General features: G+C 43.3%; 1 protein-coding gene across 6 annotated transcripts; it reads left to right on the plus strand.

Annotated features, from left to right (window-relative positions):
* Positions 1–3544: 3544 nt before the first annotated feature.
* On the plus strand, positions 3545–15883 carry TRMT10A (tRNA methyltransferase 10A). Of its 6 annotated transcripts, none has more exons than XM_082282244.1 (8): positions 3545–3581; positions 4658–4961; positions 5973–6135; positions 6559–6630; positions 7057–7131; positions 8095–8244; positions 8809–8914; positions 10209–15149. In XM_082282244.1, exons 2-8 carry the CDS (start codon positions 4741–4743, stop codon positions 10373–10375), a joined length of 954 nt encoding a protein of 317 aa, XP_082138370.1. In that variant the 5' UTR covers positions 3545–3581; positions 4658–4740; the 3' UTR covers positions 10376–15149. The 6 variants fall into 6 exon arrangements, 4 of the variants coding, with proteins under 4 accessions (XP_082138370.1, XP_082138369.1, XP_082138372.1 ...); XR_014226428.1 differs by lacking the exon at positions 3545–3581 and adding an exon at positions 15263–15883 and having other exon boundaries at positions 3622–4961; positions 10209–12145; XR_014226429.1 differs by lacking the exon at positions 3545–3581 and having other exon boundaries at positions 3622–4961; positions 10209–10529; positions 12007–15149.
* The last annotated feature ends 479 nt before the right edge of the window (positions 15884–16362 follow it).

Consider the following 16362-nt stretch of genomic DNA (forward strand, 5'->3'; position numbering starts at 1 on the left):
TGCATCATCTGTCATCACTGCTGTGAGTAACTGCAGAAGTAGATGTTTTTAAGGGTCTTCCTGGAAGCAGAGGTACATGGGATTTATCAGTGACATCCCAAAATCTGATTCTACTTCATTACAGACTCATATGTGATGTCAGTACCTGCTACATTGTACCATACTAAATCAATGTTCTTTCTTTCAGCAGCTCCAGCCCCCATCTTACATCATTGCAGTGGCAGAGGTTAGATGAGATAAAACAAGACATTTTGTCCCATCTCAGTGAAGGGTACCTGCCTGGCAAGGTCTGGGAGTAGGGCAAACCAAGCCCTTTCCCCTTTTCTTGTGTCTGACTAACCCACGTGCTTTCCTGTTTCCTCTGACTGTAAATGCCAGGCCCTCTCACACTAAGCTCAGGGCCACAGGGCTGGTTAAAGGATGTCCTTCAGCTGTCCCTCAGGTGTCAGTGGGGCAGCAGGCCAATCCCCTGTGTTTCTTGGCACACCCTGGCACACAGCCTGCAAGGCTGCATGGCTCTCCCCCAGCACACAAAGCCTTCCCAGCTCTGTGAGGAGGGAGGATCTGCTCCTGCTTGTAAAGGAAACACACAAGTGAGCCATCACCACGGCCTTCCACTCCACTTCCACAGGTTGCTTTCACATGACTGCACCCCAAACCAGCAAGTGCCACCCCAGGCTGCATTTAGATGCTCCCAGAGGGCCACTTCTGCCACCACATCCTCTGTAAGGGATGGTTAAGTGAGAACAGCCTTCACCTTGAGTGGTATAAATGCCTCCTCTGTTTTCTTGTGGTAAAAGAGAAGTCAAAAACTGTGGATGTCAATCATTGCCCAGCAGTGGGAAACAACGGGCCCATGCCACTGCTTTGCCCCCATGCTCATCTGCACCTTGTGGAAGTTCCCCCTGGCCCTCTTCCTGTATTTTGTTTGTGTGTGTGCACACGTGGGAGAGAGGAGATTAGGAAACCCCAGGGGTCTGCTATTGCTTCTTTCCCTTTTGTGGTTGGTTATGCCGCCTTCCCAGCACAGGTTGTGACATGCTCCCAACTTCAAGGGACTGAGGCAGAGGACTCCTCTTGCTGCATTTAGTAAGCAAGGAGCTTGCCAGACTTTCTGTGCTGTTTTGAAAAAAAAATAACAACACTATCTTGGTGCAACACCAACTCTGTCCAGAGAAAGGCCAGAGATATGGATCCCACTTTGGAAAAGCAGCATTGACACTTCACTCAGAAGGGGGAGTTGATCTTCGTCTGAAACGTGGATAAGAGCAATTGTCCTCTTTATACGCTCTTGGGATACAAGAAATGTATTTCTTCCTTCATATAAAATACTATTTTTTAAAGGCCTCTCTTAGAATATCCCTGGCCAGATCCCCTGCTGATGTAAATCCACATCTCTCTTTGGACACCACTGTAGCAGTGCCAATTACAGAACTAAGAATGTAATTCCCATGTAAAGAAATTTTGTACATACATTTCTGCGTGCACACACATTGATACACCCATAGGCATACCTATAACACACACTTGCTGTGCTCTTCAGACATCCTAGAAACAGGAGGCCTGAGCCTCACCTCAGTTATGGCCAGAGTTAATCAGCAGGGACTTCCTTTCAGTCAGATTACAGCAGTGAAACCAGCGCTGTGCCCACCAAAGTCCACACCACGCAGAGGTTGCAGGATCAGCCCCTCATGGATGCTTCCTGCCATGCTGGCATATGGACTAGGGTCAAAGTATTCCTGCTGCTGCACATTTTCCAGAGTCCAAACTATATGGCTCATATCTTTATACAGCCTAATAAAACTAATGAGATTTCCTCCCATGTTTTGAGGTCAACAAAATGTTTCTTTCTGCCTTCTCTCCTCAAGCAACAGCATGAAGATCTTGCTGTTCAAGTCAAACCTTCAGGTGTGAGCACCAAAGTACTCAAGTACATCTTCGACCTTCAGCTGGTGCCTGTGCGCCAGCAGCTCTCAGTGCTTGGGTGAATAAGATGCCCCTGGTTCTGCCACAGGGGCAGAGGGGTTAGAGATACCCATCCAAGCCACTGGCCAAAGCAGTTTTCCACCCTAAGCCCTCCTCAAGAGTGCTGCAGTCAGACCCAGCCCACAAGGAGTAATGTCATTGTCCACACCTGAGCCCCCCGAGTATCTTTTTTCTTCTCCATACTATGCCTTTTGAGCCACAGCTTTAAGCTGTGGAGTATTTAGTTCTTTCTGTTGCTGGTAGGGGGTGACTTACCATTTGGATCAGCATCTTGAAAGAGTCATGTTACGGCTCTACTGAAATAATGGAATTGAGACAGCTCTTTCTCAATATTTGCAACTGCTCAGGTCTTCATTTCGCTTTGTCACTGCTTGGCACTTGGCAGATTTCAGAAAACATTGCATTGCCCTGTGTCAGTATCTGAGGACACAGGGGCCTGGATGAACAATACTGACGCTTTGCAGAGTGCACTGTGAGAAAAACAAACTGCGTAAGCAGTTTATTCATTCTAGGAAAAAGCACATCTGAATATTATGTGACTTTGTCAGATGTCTTTTGCTTTTTTAAAAAAATGGGCTTCTATCAGTAACTTGTCTGCTGCCTTTCAAGGACCAAAAAACGCCAAAGGATTCTCCACAGAGAGACTGGAGCATTTGGACTTGTGTGATGCTGGCGTGTCAATCTAGATATGAATAGTAACGTGAGTGAGGTTTTAAATAGACCTCAGCAAATGCAAATCTAGCTATTTTTAAAGTAATGCACTGAATCGAAATCACAAATTAGATCAAATACTACAGCAAATATTAAATTCCAACAGCAGTTGAAAGGTCAGTGTCTCACTATGGTGACACCGTACAATTTTGTGAGTGCAACACAGCTGTAGTGAACCTGAAACCAGCACTAAAAGTGGACGAGTGTGTATATCTGGCACCAATGAAACCTGAGAGAAACACTGATGCACATGAAAAGAGGATTATGGCAGCGCACGCTCGTGTGTTTGCTAACTTTGTGTGCCTCGTTAACCAGGGGCAAACAGACATCTACATACTCGGGCTGCCCAAAATACATTGTTCCCATAGAATATAATCCCAGTCTCCAGAACCGACTCCTGTAATAGGGCAGCATTCTTTCATGAAGTTATCTGGCGGCGAAAGAACGCGGCCCTTCGCTGGGTATTGACACCGGAGTTTAAAAAGCTAATTGTCGGTGGCCTTTAAAAATAGGAAGCACGAAGGCGCGTACCTCTCTTGAGGGGCGGAGGGAGCACAGCACTGCCGGGGGACCTCTGCAGCTACAAAGCCCTGAGGAATGCTACCAGTTAAAAATACTTCGCTGGCCCCTGCGTGAACTCAGCGGTGCCATCAGAACCATTAGATAAAAATAAGGTTTTCTTCCTTTTCGCTGTCCTTTATCCCCACGGAGCGCCCAAAGCCGCGGCTGGGGCGGGGCGGGGCGTGCCGTGCCCTGACACTAGCCGCCGCTGGGGGGCGCCCTGCCCGGCGGCTTCACGCGGCCGCCGCCCGGCTCTCCGCGCGCCTGCGCGTGGCGCGGCTCCGCCCCTCTCCCGCCGGCCGTGCGCGCGGGGCGGCTCGTGGGTACGTTGCGGCCCCCGGGAGCGGGGGGGAACATGGCGGCGCTCAGCGGCCCGCGCAGCCCGCACCGCGCCTTGCCGCCGCCTGCGGGGCGGGACCTGGCCCTCCGGGTGCCTGCGGCTGGCCCTGTGCAGTCATGAGGGGCTTATGGCGTGTCCGTGCATAGATACACGTGTGCGCGCGGCCGTGCGTATGTATATGTGTCTGTGAGCCTGTATACGCGCACGCAGGTGTGCGCGCAGGGCTCGGTGTGTGAACGCCGTCAGACAGGGAAATCGGGATGTGCCAGCAAAACGTCCGCTGGTTTTCTGGTGTCCTGTGTGTTTCTTGTCTCTCCTAGCACTGCAGGAAGCCAGGGGGTTGCTGTTTCGTGCCTGTTGTAGATGCAGTGTTCTTTCTCCGGTGAAGTTGTCTTTGGGGAATTGTGTGGGTGTCGAGCACAGAGGAGCTGCTAGTGTGGAAAAATTGCGCTTGCCATTAGAAAGAAGAGGTTATAATTGTAATTGATTTGAATTGAGAATGTTTTGCTGAGTAACAGTTTAATGTGTTCATTCTTTTACTTGCCCTGTTTGTCCACTGACAATGGCCGCTGTCACTGCCCAGTGTCTTCTGTTTTCAGAAGAAATAAAAACTAATTTTGAAGGAGTACAGCTCGTTCACACTTCTTTTATTTTTCCCCCAAATGGCTTTACTGACTTTAAAATTACATTTCTCTAACAGGCTGCCATAGTTATATCACAGGATATCTCTTTGATTTTTTATGTTTGTGTACATACACTGCTAATGCTTTTTTTTTCCCTGTTACATTTGATTCAGTGTGATTCCCTACTTTTATGCTGTTGTTCTTTCATGAAGTTTTTAATTAGAAACTATTCAATATCTGCAGATCTAGCAGGCAGGGTTTTAGACTATCAGAATATAGGTTATACTTTCTCTACTATTTTCTTTTTTACTGTTTGCAGAGGCTTTAAACAAAAAAGGCCTCTTATTTTTATTCTTTATTCAGGCTTATAGTAGGCGTTGAGTGTTGTTTTAGTTGAGTTTCTTGTTAATGACACTCATATCACTTTGTTTCCTAGAGAATTGGTGAGCAGAAAACTTGTTTTTAAGGAAATACCTGGCATGTGCTGAGAAACAAGTCAGAAAACCTGGCCAAAAGCTAATGTCGTCCGAAACGCCCACAGACAGGCCAGAGGTGCCAGTGGAAAGTACCCTGCTCCCTGAAGTTCCTGATGTGGAAGGAAAGGCGAAGGCAAGTGACAGTCCAGTAGACAGACTGGAGGCAGGCTCGGGCAAGGAAGAATGCCTTGAGTCCTTGTCCAAGAGGCAAAGAAAGAAGCTGCTGAAGCAGAAGCAGTGGGAAGAACAGAAAGATCTACGGAGGTATGGTTGCAAAGCAGCTTCCCATGGTTCACATGTAATGTTTAGTGTAAAAATAACGATGTGTCAGCAGAATTTGTTTGTGAATTGCTTCAGCAAATCAAGGCAGTTGAACCAGTTTTCTCCCACACCAGGTTTAAAGCAGTAGCCCCAGGCTACTTCATCTGCACTTGAAGAGGCTGTAAAGGTAAGCATCCCCTCCTCATACTAGAATTGTTCCTAGGCTTGAAGAGGATGTCAGGAGGAATTCAAACATGCATGTTTTTGATTTGTCAGAAGGGAGAGAAAACTCGTGGCCTTGTTCCTTTATGAATGGGCTGCGCCCCTTTCCCTGGTGGCATGAGACTTGAGAATCTTAAAAAGACACTGAATAAAAGCAGCTACGTTTGACACATGAAGTGCTGTGCTACAGGTTACATTGATTTATAATCTGTTGGAATAGTTTGGAAAGACGATGAACTTCTGTTTTGTTGTGTTAAGAGAAAGTGTATCTGCAAATGCGTTGATGGTGATTTATTCCTATCCTGCTGACTGCCAGGTGCTCCTTCCCGAGACAGTGGTTGTTGCTGTCTCTGAAATTTGGTCTCCCAGCTGCCTGCTCCTGACAGGAGGATGGAACAATTTCTTCAGAAGCCTTTTGAAAAACTGTTCAGTGAAACAGGATGTAAATTGCCTTCCTCATTCTGATTCTGATACTGTTATTTTGTCAGTCTTTTTGCTTAGTTCCATTACAAGATGTGACTCAGAGCACCCTTAAATCTGTGAGACTCCCAGTATTGATTTAATTGAATTTGTGTCAGATCTCTGTCTGTGGGTATTTACAGAACTTCACAAAGATGGGGGTGTGTTTTGTGCTGGTCTCAGTGTAGCACAAATGCAGCCAACAGGCTGAGTTTAAACTACCACAGCCACAGGACAACCACTTTGGCCCTAGAAGTCTGCATTTGTGTGCATAACATGGTACCTCAGCAGACTTGGCAGCACTTTTGAGGATTGATTTGTTTGTTTACTTAGGCAGAAACGAAAAGAAAAACGCCAGAAGAGAAAACTAGAACGTCAGTCAAAATTGGATTCCAGTAGTGAGGGGAATGACAGAAAGTGCATGCGCAGGGAAGCTGTTCCCAGTACGCTTCGCCTCATTGTGGACTGCAGCTTTGATGACCTGATGGTGTTAAAGGTAAAAGGAACTTCAGATTAACTAGGCATATTTAATTTTCTTAAATATAAGCTATATTTTCAGGAATTTCCCATGGGTTAAGGACTGAGTACTTTCACAGTGATAAACCTGCTTGATTCCTCAGATTAATTCTGTATGTTAATTAAATCCCTGTGGTGTTTTTTTTCCTAGAATAATACAAATCAAGCACATGCATAGAGTTGTCTAAGTAGACTTGTGTGGAAGATGTGTGTGTCTCCAGCATAATCCCTTCACAGTGGGTGTTTTTTCTCTCAGGATCTGATGCCCACACTCTCTGAGTAGTCACTTTTGCCAGTTAAAAGCTTCCTTTTTCTCTCTTTAGCTTCTGACTGGCTCATTATAAAGTATTTCGTGATGGTCTGTAATGAAGGACTAAGTAAAACCAAATTGTGTTTTGTACAGGATGTTAAGAAGCTCCACAAGCAGATTCAGAGATGTTATGCAGAAAACCGCAAGGCATTTCATCCTGTGCAGGTATGTTTGAACAAACTGAACACTGACTGTTGCCAAATACCAAACATGAGAACTCTAGTAGGAAAAAAAAATTTAAGCTGCTTCTTCCATAAGAAAATTACTTCTATTGTAACACCCACATTATAAATACACCCCTGTATATGGAACAATATGTGCATGCAGATGAAAAGTGCCCCATCCAGGCATGCCACTAAGATACTGTTGATACTCTGAGTTTTATCTGTGGCAGATCTTAAAAAAAAGTCACTCTAAGTGCAAATTTGTCTTTTAAATGTATCACTAACTGTATGAATATGGTCCTAGTACCGCTTCCATCTAAAAAATAATTAAGAGTTTTAGCTGACAGTTCAGGGTAGCAAGAGAGGAAACAGATTGTGGAAAGTTAACATTTCTGTATTTTGTACCTCTTGTTTGTTCTGTTTGAAGTTTTACTTGACTAGCCATGGGGGACAGTTGAAGACCAACATGAACGAAAATGACAAAGGATGGGTGAATTGGAAGGTGAATAATTGAGTATTTCTGTAAAAGCTTAAAGTTTGGATTGTAGTTGTTAACTATATTGTTAGTTGTGAAGAACATAATTTTTTTACACCTGTGTTTTTCTAATACATGAGAGCAATAGCTATTTGACAAAGTGGCTTTTTGTCCTTTTAATTTATTTAACTTGAATAAACCAAAGACTGCTTCTCTTGAATCTAGATTTGATTTTTGTTTGAAAAACTACACACAGATCTATTTTCACTTGTTTTTATTGAACAAATTCCATACTTGATAAACAAAGCAGGACTCCTTGATTTAGGCAGTTCCAGCAGTTGTCTGTCTTGACAGTGCTCTTTTTTTCTTGTCCAGAATAAGACTTTTAAGTCACGATGTGATTCTCTCATGTGCACCTTCACTTCCATCGCGTTGCCTCAGCACTGAAGTGTTCTTGAGAGAAGTAGCTTCTCTTATAGACAAACTCATGTTGGTTTTCCTTGTGACTCCCTGTTAAGCCACTATTCCAACAACTTCAGAGGAAGAGCATTTAGAATAAATAAAAGCAGTCCAGTTTTCAGCAGTTCTCGTGCAATAGCTGCTTCATGAGAGCATAGCATAAACCTCTCTTACTGAACAATTAATGTTAACTAAGCATTTGCTTCTGGGTTCACTTTTTTTAGTGGACTCGAAAATTATTTGGATCTGTAGGAGAAATATGGTAACGTTTGAAGGGAATCACAAGAACTTAAGGATCTGTAAAGTTCTTTCGGGGTTTCAGAAAATTTCCTGTTGATTTTTACAAGTCAGTGCTATAGGGATGGGAATGTTTATGCAGAAAATTAATCTGCACTGTGCTGTGTATTTGAACATGAAGTAGGAATGTGGAATGACAACATACTATTGGATTTATTTTTGCCAGTCCCATCTTGGGTCTGTAAAGCTTGGTCAGCAATTGAATGTAACTTCTTTTAACTACCTTTTTTTGAGGATATCCAAATTAGAACAGAGCACTATAGTGAGCTAATAAAGAAAGAAGACCTAGTATATCTTACCTCAGATTCCCCAGATGTTCTCAGAGAGCTTGATGAGAAGAAAGCCTATGTGATTGGAGGACTGGTGGATCACAATCACCACAAGGTAAACTGTGGGTCTGTTTCTTTGCAGCTCTTTTTTTTTTGGCACCTTATTTGATATTATTGCTGTTCATGTGTAAGCTAACATAAATAATAATGAGAAAACGTCTTCAAAAAAGAATTCCAAAAAATGTTGAAGAAATGTGAAAAAAGCTTGTGGTGGTAGCAGTGGCTAGTGTTCCAGAGTTTTTTTTATCCTTTACTCTTCCTCTGAAAAAATACCATGTGACTACAACCTGAATAACTTTGTATTTTAACATAAGCTCACGTTTAAAAGCAGACTATGGCTGGTGGTTCTAGAGCTGAGCTGCGTGAGCAGGTTTCATTTACAGTCCTTTTGACCACAGGTCACAGTGTGACATATATAGAAAGTAGTGAGTTTGCCCGCGGTTGTAGCCGTTGAGGTACTGTCTAACCAGGGTAAGTTTCTTTTTGTAACCAACTTCTGAAGCAACATCATGGCAGCACAGGTGACCCTCCTGCCAGAAAACCATACTCATAGTAAATCTGTATGGGCTGATCTGAAACAGTGATTCTCAATCCACTTGTTTTGGTGTCTTTTCCCCAGGGAATTACTTACAAAAAAGCTGTAGAGCAGGGAATTGGTCATGCACAGCTCCCACTTGGAAACTTTGTCAAAATGAACAGTCGGAAAGTGTTAGCTGTCAATCATGGTGAGTTCTAAATCATAAAATAATTACATCATTTTAGAATATACCTGTGATAGTCACAGTTCAAACCCTCAGCACTGCAGATACCTAAACCTTGGTCTATTGTGTTGTTATTTCTTGAATTTAGTTGCCTTCAGAATACACAAACTGCCCTGACCTTTAAATATTATAGATAATGGTTAAATATAAATGATAGTGTCCTAGCCATTTAGAAGTGCACATAGTTTCCTGTTGGCTTGTCTGAGGATTACTTGTGGCTTTCTTACCATCCTGGTCTTGTTTCCAGGCTTACTATATAAGTGAGTGAAATGTGGTAAACTATCCAACATTGTATTTTATTGTACTTTATGCCAAGGGAGGATGGATGTTTGTGATGTTTTCACCTCTCTGGACAGCTTTGTTCAGCAGTAACTGCCTCAGTACATGTAGACTTTCCTCAGTTGGTATCAGCAGTGCTCCAACTGCTGAGCTTTCATAACTGTATTTTTACCTGGTTTCTGGTTGTGATTGAAGTATTCAACTGCTTAAGCAAATGTTGAATCCACTCCTTTTAAACTTTCAGCTTTATCATTAGATTGTCTTTCAGTGTCATTAAACAAAAATATATGCAAAATGGAGCCTACTCAGACCTTCATGGAAATTTTTGACATGGTGTTGAAGTCTTTATTCCCCACAATGTGCCCCACTGCACATTCTTTAGTTTATCTTACCTTGCTTTATTTCAAGTTTATTTTTTTATGTAACACATTGCTTAATGATAACTTCATTTTCTTAAAGTGCTGTTGATTGATGAGGTTTGCATTTTCATTATAGTAATGATTATTTAAGCATGGAAGAGAATATAGTATGTCATAGGACTTAAAAATTATCAAACCCTATGTAAGATTTACATGTTTCTAAAATTGGATCTTTAATTGTTGCTTTATACAGAAAGAAAGAGCTAATTATAGGAGGGGTAAAAATCTTTGTTAAAGTGAATCCACTGCAGGATTCTCCTGTCAAACGTGGAAGCATTGTTGCCTGTACAAAAGGCACTGGTGAGACTGGAGTATTGCAGGGACCTTTCTCCCTGAGAGAAATAGTGTCATGCAGCTGGAAACTCAGTGTGCTTGGCTTCAGGCTGCAGCAGTAGCAGAATTTTCTTGTCCGTTCCTGCCTGCACTTCATCAGCTCTGCTCTGAAGGTGCCACAAGAGAATGCACATAAACCTCTGTAAAGATGGGTTTGGGGGTGTGTTGCTATCAGCCATTCACTTACCTCCCTGTAACAGGGCTGATGGGCTTTTTTGATGTTGCAGTGTTTGAGATCATCCTTGCATATCTGGAGAAGAGAGACTGGAAGGAGGCCTTTTTCAGTGTCCTGCCACAGAGGAAAGGGGCTGTTCCTTTGGGAGTAGCCAATGATTCGTCCAAACATGCACAGTCTGGAAAAGAAGATGAAGACAATGACTCAGACAGCAACTAGGCTTCAGAATCAGATGATGGGAAAGATGAGACTTGCAGTTCATGGGATAAAACTGGGACATGAAGTAGTTACACTTCAAAGACCGTCTACTGCCCATATAATTCTGAACTGTCTCAGTGCTCAGTAGTCCCAGAGCTGCTTCTGTGCATGAAGGGTAAACTTAAATACAGCTTTTTACCTTGAAACTTCAATATAATAGCTTTAAAAAAAAAAAAAAAAAGAAATTAATGGCAAATGCAGCATTTATTTTTTTTCCCAGGGAAGCTGTTTAATTTAATTTTTTAGTATTATTTTTTTATACATACCAAGTTGGGTGTGAAGGCCAAGAGCATCAGTAGTTACTATTTTAATGTATACATTGGCTCAATTTCTGCTCAAAGTTCTCTTAAAAGCAATGAATGACAAGTGTTCCTTTGACTCCAAAACCTGTACCACTAGTGCCTGCTGCAAAGTGTGCATGAACACTCTAAAGAAAAATTCTGATTTTCCTGAGCATCTCAACAGACAATCACAAGCAACTGAACTGCCTGATTTTATATGTCATGTTTAGTTAGCTGAGATCAGTAGGTGAAGTGTGAATGTGAGGTTAAGCCAGTTCTTTATACTTGAGCTTGAGTGGGATGGGTGTCAGCACAGGATCAAATCACGTGCCTTGGCTGGCATATGGTGCATTTTCGCTGTCTCTGGCTCTGTCGTTTCTGTGCCGGAGCATGAGGTGTAGCGATCTCTGAAAGGCGTCTCTAAAGCAAAGCCGCTTGGCAGGATCAGCCACACACACTCACACGCGTGTGCACACACAAACGCACGGGTAGCTTCAGTAATATGGCTCAGTGGCAAAGAGGCAGGAAGGATCTTGCATAGATTTCCACAGGAGCAGTTTGTTGCTTCTACACTGTGAAGGGTTCTAGAGGCAAAGACCCAGAACAATGGAGAACTCAGGCTTAAGTACAGGAGTGGGGCTAGCACCAGGAACCAACGGTGTGAGGGCACAGGAGCAGTACAAAGGCGGGGAATGGGGACCAGTGAGGGAGCTCTGGGGGAGTGGCAAGGGGCAGAGGCAAATGGGGGGAACCTGGAGTGGAGAACTTTCTATGGCATGGAACATATAAGGTAGCAAGGGGGCGGAGCGGCCAACAGCCAGCCAGGAATGCAGAACTGGGGTAGATTGCCGTAGCAGAACAGAGCATTCTGGGAGAGGCTTCTTTTCTCACCGTGACCTCGACAGAACCCTCTGGACTAGGGACTAGGGACTGTCTTGCCCAGAACTCTCTCTGTCCCTTGTACCAGAGGCTAACCAGCCACCACAGTGCATCCTGAGATGACACAATCACTTTAGATTACTTCTTAATTTTCTTAGCAAAACTTCTCACACAGCCTCAGAACAACACCAGGAGACAGGAACTCTTCCTTAAAAGTCACTCACATTCAGTACTCCTGTGTAATCACATGATCCTATATGTGTTGTATTGTCAAATATTTTTCCTTTAAGAAAACAAGTCATAATCTTAGTCTTGGCTGGATGTTCTGATTCATCTTATTCCTAACTGACTTATGTGCTTTAGCAAAGTAGTGAAGTGGACACCCTGGAAGTGAGGCTTCACTGTGAACCTGCCCCATCCCTTTTTCTCCAGGGAGTAGCCAGGTAGCTGCAGTGCCTGAAGAAGTGCAGCTCTCCCACGGGTTGGCTGAAGAGCATGAGGACACAGCATCCACAGCATCATGAGGACACACACTCCTCTCTGCTGAGCTGCAGTCAGAGGGCCGATTCAAGTATGGCTTGCCTTGTGCCCATTTTTCTTCCTCCCTTTGTTGTTACTGCTTTCAAGTGGAGACTACAAGTGGGATCCCTACGGGTCCCTATGGTCTAAAGGGTTGGCAACTGACTGGTTATGGTTACACGCTTAGTGCACTTCTCTCTACTCCTTTTAAATGGCCAATAGAAAAGTTTCTTCTCTTAGAAGGATGGATTGTGGTTTGTTGCTGAATTTCCATGGGGGCTTTTTTTAGGCTTTACAAAACTGTATTTGCTTTGTTGCAGAAACTAGATCAGCCTTTTCATAAAAGCATTGCTGGTTGTATTTCTGTAACAAAAAAGGCAGCATAAGTATATCCAGCATGTATTACACTGATTCTCTAACTGAAACGTGTAAAATTGCAAGGAATTACACCTTTACAGCTGAGGTTCTGCATGTTAATGCATGTAGCACCTATTAAACCTGATCTAAGACTCCTCAGTCTGTCCAAGGTTTCCTTAAGACCATACATATGCCTCATTTACTCAGGCTTGAGAGTGCAGGAGCAGGTGGCTTAGACAAACTGGGGGCTTTTAAGAGACATGCTATGCTGAAAGGGTTTCCAAAGCATCTTACAGAATTGTTGTGCAACTTAAAACACAGCCTGTCTTACAACTTCACCAGTGAAATTAGATACACACACCCACACACATACAGGTGTTTTTAAATTCAGCTGTTTAAATCTGAAGCTTACCTGTCTATGGAGAAATAGAAGAAAAACATAGTCTGGTATGTTGCTCCTTGAAGGCTGCTCATGCCAACTGCACAGTGTCACAAGATCTCGGTGGCTGCTGCCTATGCATATACGTTGCTTGTCTCACCCACCTGCTCTTGTCCCCCATCACAAGAAGCATGGCCAGCAGCTCAAGGGAGGTGATCCTTCCACTCTGCTCTGGTGAGATCCCATCTGCAGTGCTGCGTCCAGAGCTGGGGCTCACGATACACGAAGCCCATGGACTTGCTTGAGCAAGTCCAGAGGAGGCCATGAAGATGCTCAGAGTGCTGGGGCACCTCTCCTGCAAACAGGCTGAGAGAGCTGGAGCTGTTCAACCCAGGAGAAGAGAAAGCCCTGGGGGCGACCTTAAAGCACCTTCCAGTACTTGCAGGGGGCCTACAGAAATGCTGGAGAGGGACTTTTTACAAGGACAGGTAGTGATAAGGCAAGGGGGAGTGGTTTTTAACTGATAGAGGGTGGGTTTAGATTAGATATTAGGAAGAAATTCTTCATTGTGAGGATGAGGACTTTTAGTCTTTTTTCATTTTGGATTTACATACTGTATACAAGTTATAGCACTGTTTGGCACTCTGGTGTTCTAGCTTGTGGCATGCTACTTAAGAAAGCACATTTATTCTTAATTTTCAATCTACAGACCTGGTTGTTCTCAGTATTTTCAAAATGGTCACTTGCATATTTCAGGCATGGCCCACTAATGCATTACACTTGAAGCAGAGATAAATCACTGTACTGTTTTATAATAAAAAAAGACAAGGAATTTGTTTCTGATAACAGAAATATTTACATGCAGTACTCTAGGGCACTTCTTAAAGCAAGATCCTTCTTTGAACCAGCTTTAGCTGTACAAAATTAATGAAACTGTAGAAAAACACATAGGGAGGTTCTCTGCTTCATGCTGCTGTCCTCAGGGAAGATCAGCTCTGACATGCTTGTCTAGCCAGGATTACACCCTGGGCCACCATGATGTTGAGAACAGAACATAAGAAGAGAAGCTGCGCAGAAGATCTAGAAGAACAGGATCACTGTGTTTCACCACCACCAGGCGTCATTGCTGTCCTTAGGAAAGCTGACTTTAATCACTAAGCTTTGTAAAGTTTCAGGTACTGCCCGAACTATTGCTCAGCAATGCTGGGCAGCAGAATACACCCAGAGATCTTTAAATGTGTGTAGTGAAGCATTAAAAAGGCAATAAAGAAGGTATGGCTCAAGGAACCTGAAAAGAAAGAAACAGAAAATAGGAAGGGGATATGGCAGAAAGTAAAACCTCGTGGCTGAAATGGGCAAACTTTCTTTTCGTTGCATGCAGTGGGAAGGTCACAACAAGATGCCATAAGTAATCCTGTTGGTTTTTTCCCTTCCCACTGAGCCTCAATCCCCTTGGTTCAGATTTCTGAAGTCAGGGACCCCAGCAGTGTTCATCTGCATCCATGTTGTGACAACTTCCTAAACACTGTACTGCTGCAGGTTAGTGTACTTTCCCCCTTCTTGTCCATTTCCTGAATTCAGGTCAATTTGCCTTTTGATTTGGTTTCCACATGTCCCATAATATATGCTCACTGACCCTATGTTTGCTTATGGAGCAGTAGTGTTTTATTCTAGGCATGACTACAAGAAGGGCATCTGAATTATTTGAGTGGAAAAGAGCCTTTCTGAATAGCCCCATCTCAGAGGCTTTTGGTCATGAAGTTGACGATGGTGGTGAGTTTTGCAGTGCAAGCCGGCGTGCTGCACATGGGTGTAACTGTCCAAGGGGATCCACACTGATGGTTATTCCAAAAACCTGTGCGCATGACAAGGCACATGAGCTCAGGGCAGTCTTGGGGCTATGTGGCTGCCAGCTGCAGGAGTGCAGGATGTGGCATTCTTAAAATCCTTAGAACTTGAGGATAAGGTCAGGGAAGTTTGAAGAGTTCCAGTGTTTTTTTGATTTAAACAGAACTTTTTATTGCTCAGGCTGTGCTGCAGATCACGTTGAAGATCACAGGTATACTGCACCATTATTGGTGTTGGTTCATATTATTGTAAAGTATCCATTTATTCTGCAGGAGGGTTTTAAAATAAGCTATGAGTAAGCACACATTCTTCTTGTCATAAGTAATTCTGAAAAGCAGAGATGGACTTCAGAGTGACTTCCAAATCTAAAGCTGAATAAACTTTGGCCCATGTTTGAAATGTATCCCTTCACTGTCCCTCTTCCAAGAAGGTGTCTGTGTTAGCTGGAACAACAGCATCTACTACTGACAATACTAAAGCCAAAATAAAGTGTTTGATTCATATTCATTCCCTTTTGCTGCATTTTTACTTCAAGTAGTATAAGATGTGCTTTTTTTCTTCTTGTTTGCCTTGTTTGGCTGACAGGAGCCAGAGAGCGACGAAAGCTGACAGTTGTGCAGACCTTCTAGCCTTGGTGCCATGAAAGCCATGGGACAGATAAAAACTCAAGGCAAGAACAAGGAGCAGAGACGAAACAAAGCGCAAGGCAAGAAGAGGCAAACATGGAACGAACAGGATGCTATGACCTGAGCCTCTGGTGCAAAAGGATGATTAGCCAGAACAACGCTGTCACAAGAGGGAATCTGCAAGGACTTGATAGTGTTGCTATGGGAATGGGGCATGGGGGTTTGAGCCTATGGATTTGCCCAGAAGTAGTAAACTATAAAATGCTGGTAACTTGTACTGGCTTTGCTTGCTTTGCTTGTTACATCCAGCAGAGTCCGTGCCTCTTCAATCCCTGCATTTGGCTGTGATATTTTCAGAGGAAGAAAAGGCATTATTTATTATTACTTATTTTCTGAAAGGAAGAAAAGGCATTATTTTAAAAAGGGGTGTTCATATTTAATCAAGTACTCTCCTTGGATATTATTTTCCCCTTCAAATTCTTCTAATACTTCCTCTAAACCCACAAACTTTTAAAACTACTGTTTTGCTAATTTGCACCTTCCACCTTTGGCTTTTCTTCAGCTTACAAAAATGAGTAAGGCATTATCCCATGAGCAGTTGATTTATTTCCTGTGTGTTTTGGAAAGGTGTTTATTTCCGGATGTCTTTGTTCATGTTCTCACAAAAGTGGATGTCATCCCATATGTGCTTAATTCAGCTCCATTGCCTTGTCACACACAGCTGTATAATCTTCAGATATGATCCCTAAGCTTTTTGAAGGCCATAACCTGCTCTGCCAGCTAGTTCTGAATCTTAGCTGCTGCTCAATCTCTGTGCTTCAATACTAATGAGTACTTGCAGGGTTTTGTGTTTTGTGTACCTAATCTTTTGGACATCCTTAAATGTGCAGGTGGAAAAATACAAAGGGTTTGGACAGTCACAGCTTCTATACTGTGTAGGGTGGGACTTCAGAAATGTTGCCTTTTTTTTCCTGTCTTCTACTAACATGTGTGTCCCAGAGCTTTTGGGTTACCAAGTTCTTCAGAAGTGACTCATAAAAGAGTAAGTTGGAAATTGCT

Source organism: Coloeus monedula (genome assembly GCF_965178545.1).
Source record: "Coloeus monedula genome assembly, chromosome: 5".
NCBI classification, from domain to species: Eukaryota; Metazoa; Chordata; class Aves; order Passeriformes; family Corvidae; genus Coloeus; species Coloeus monedula.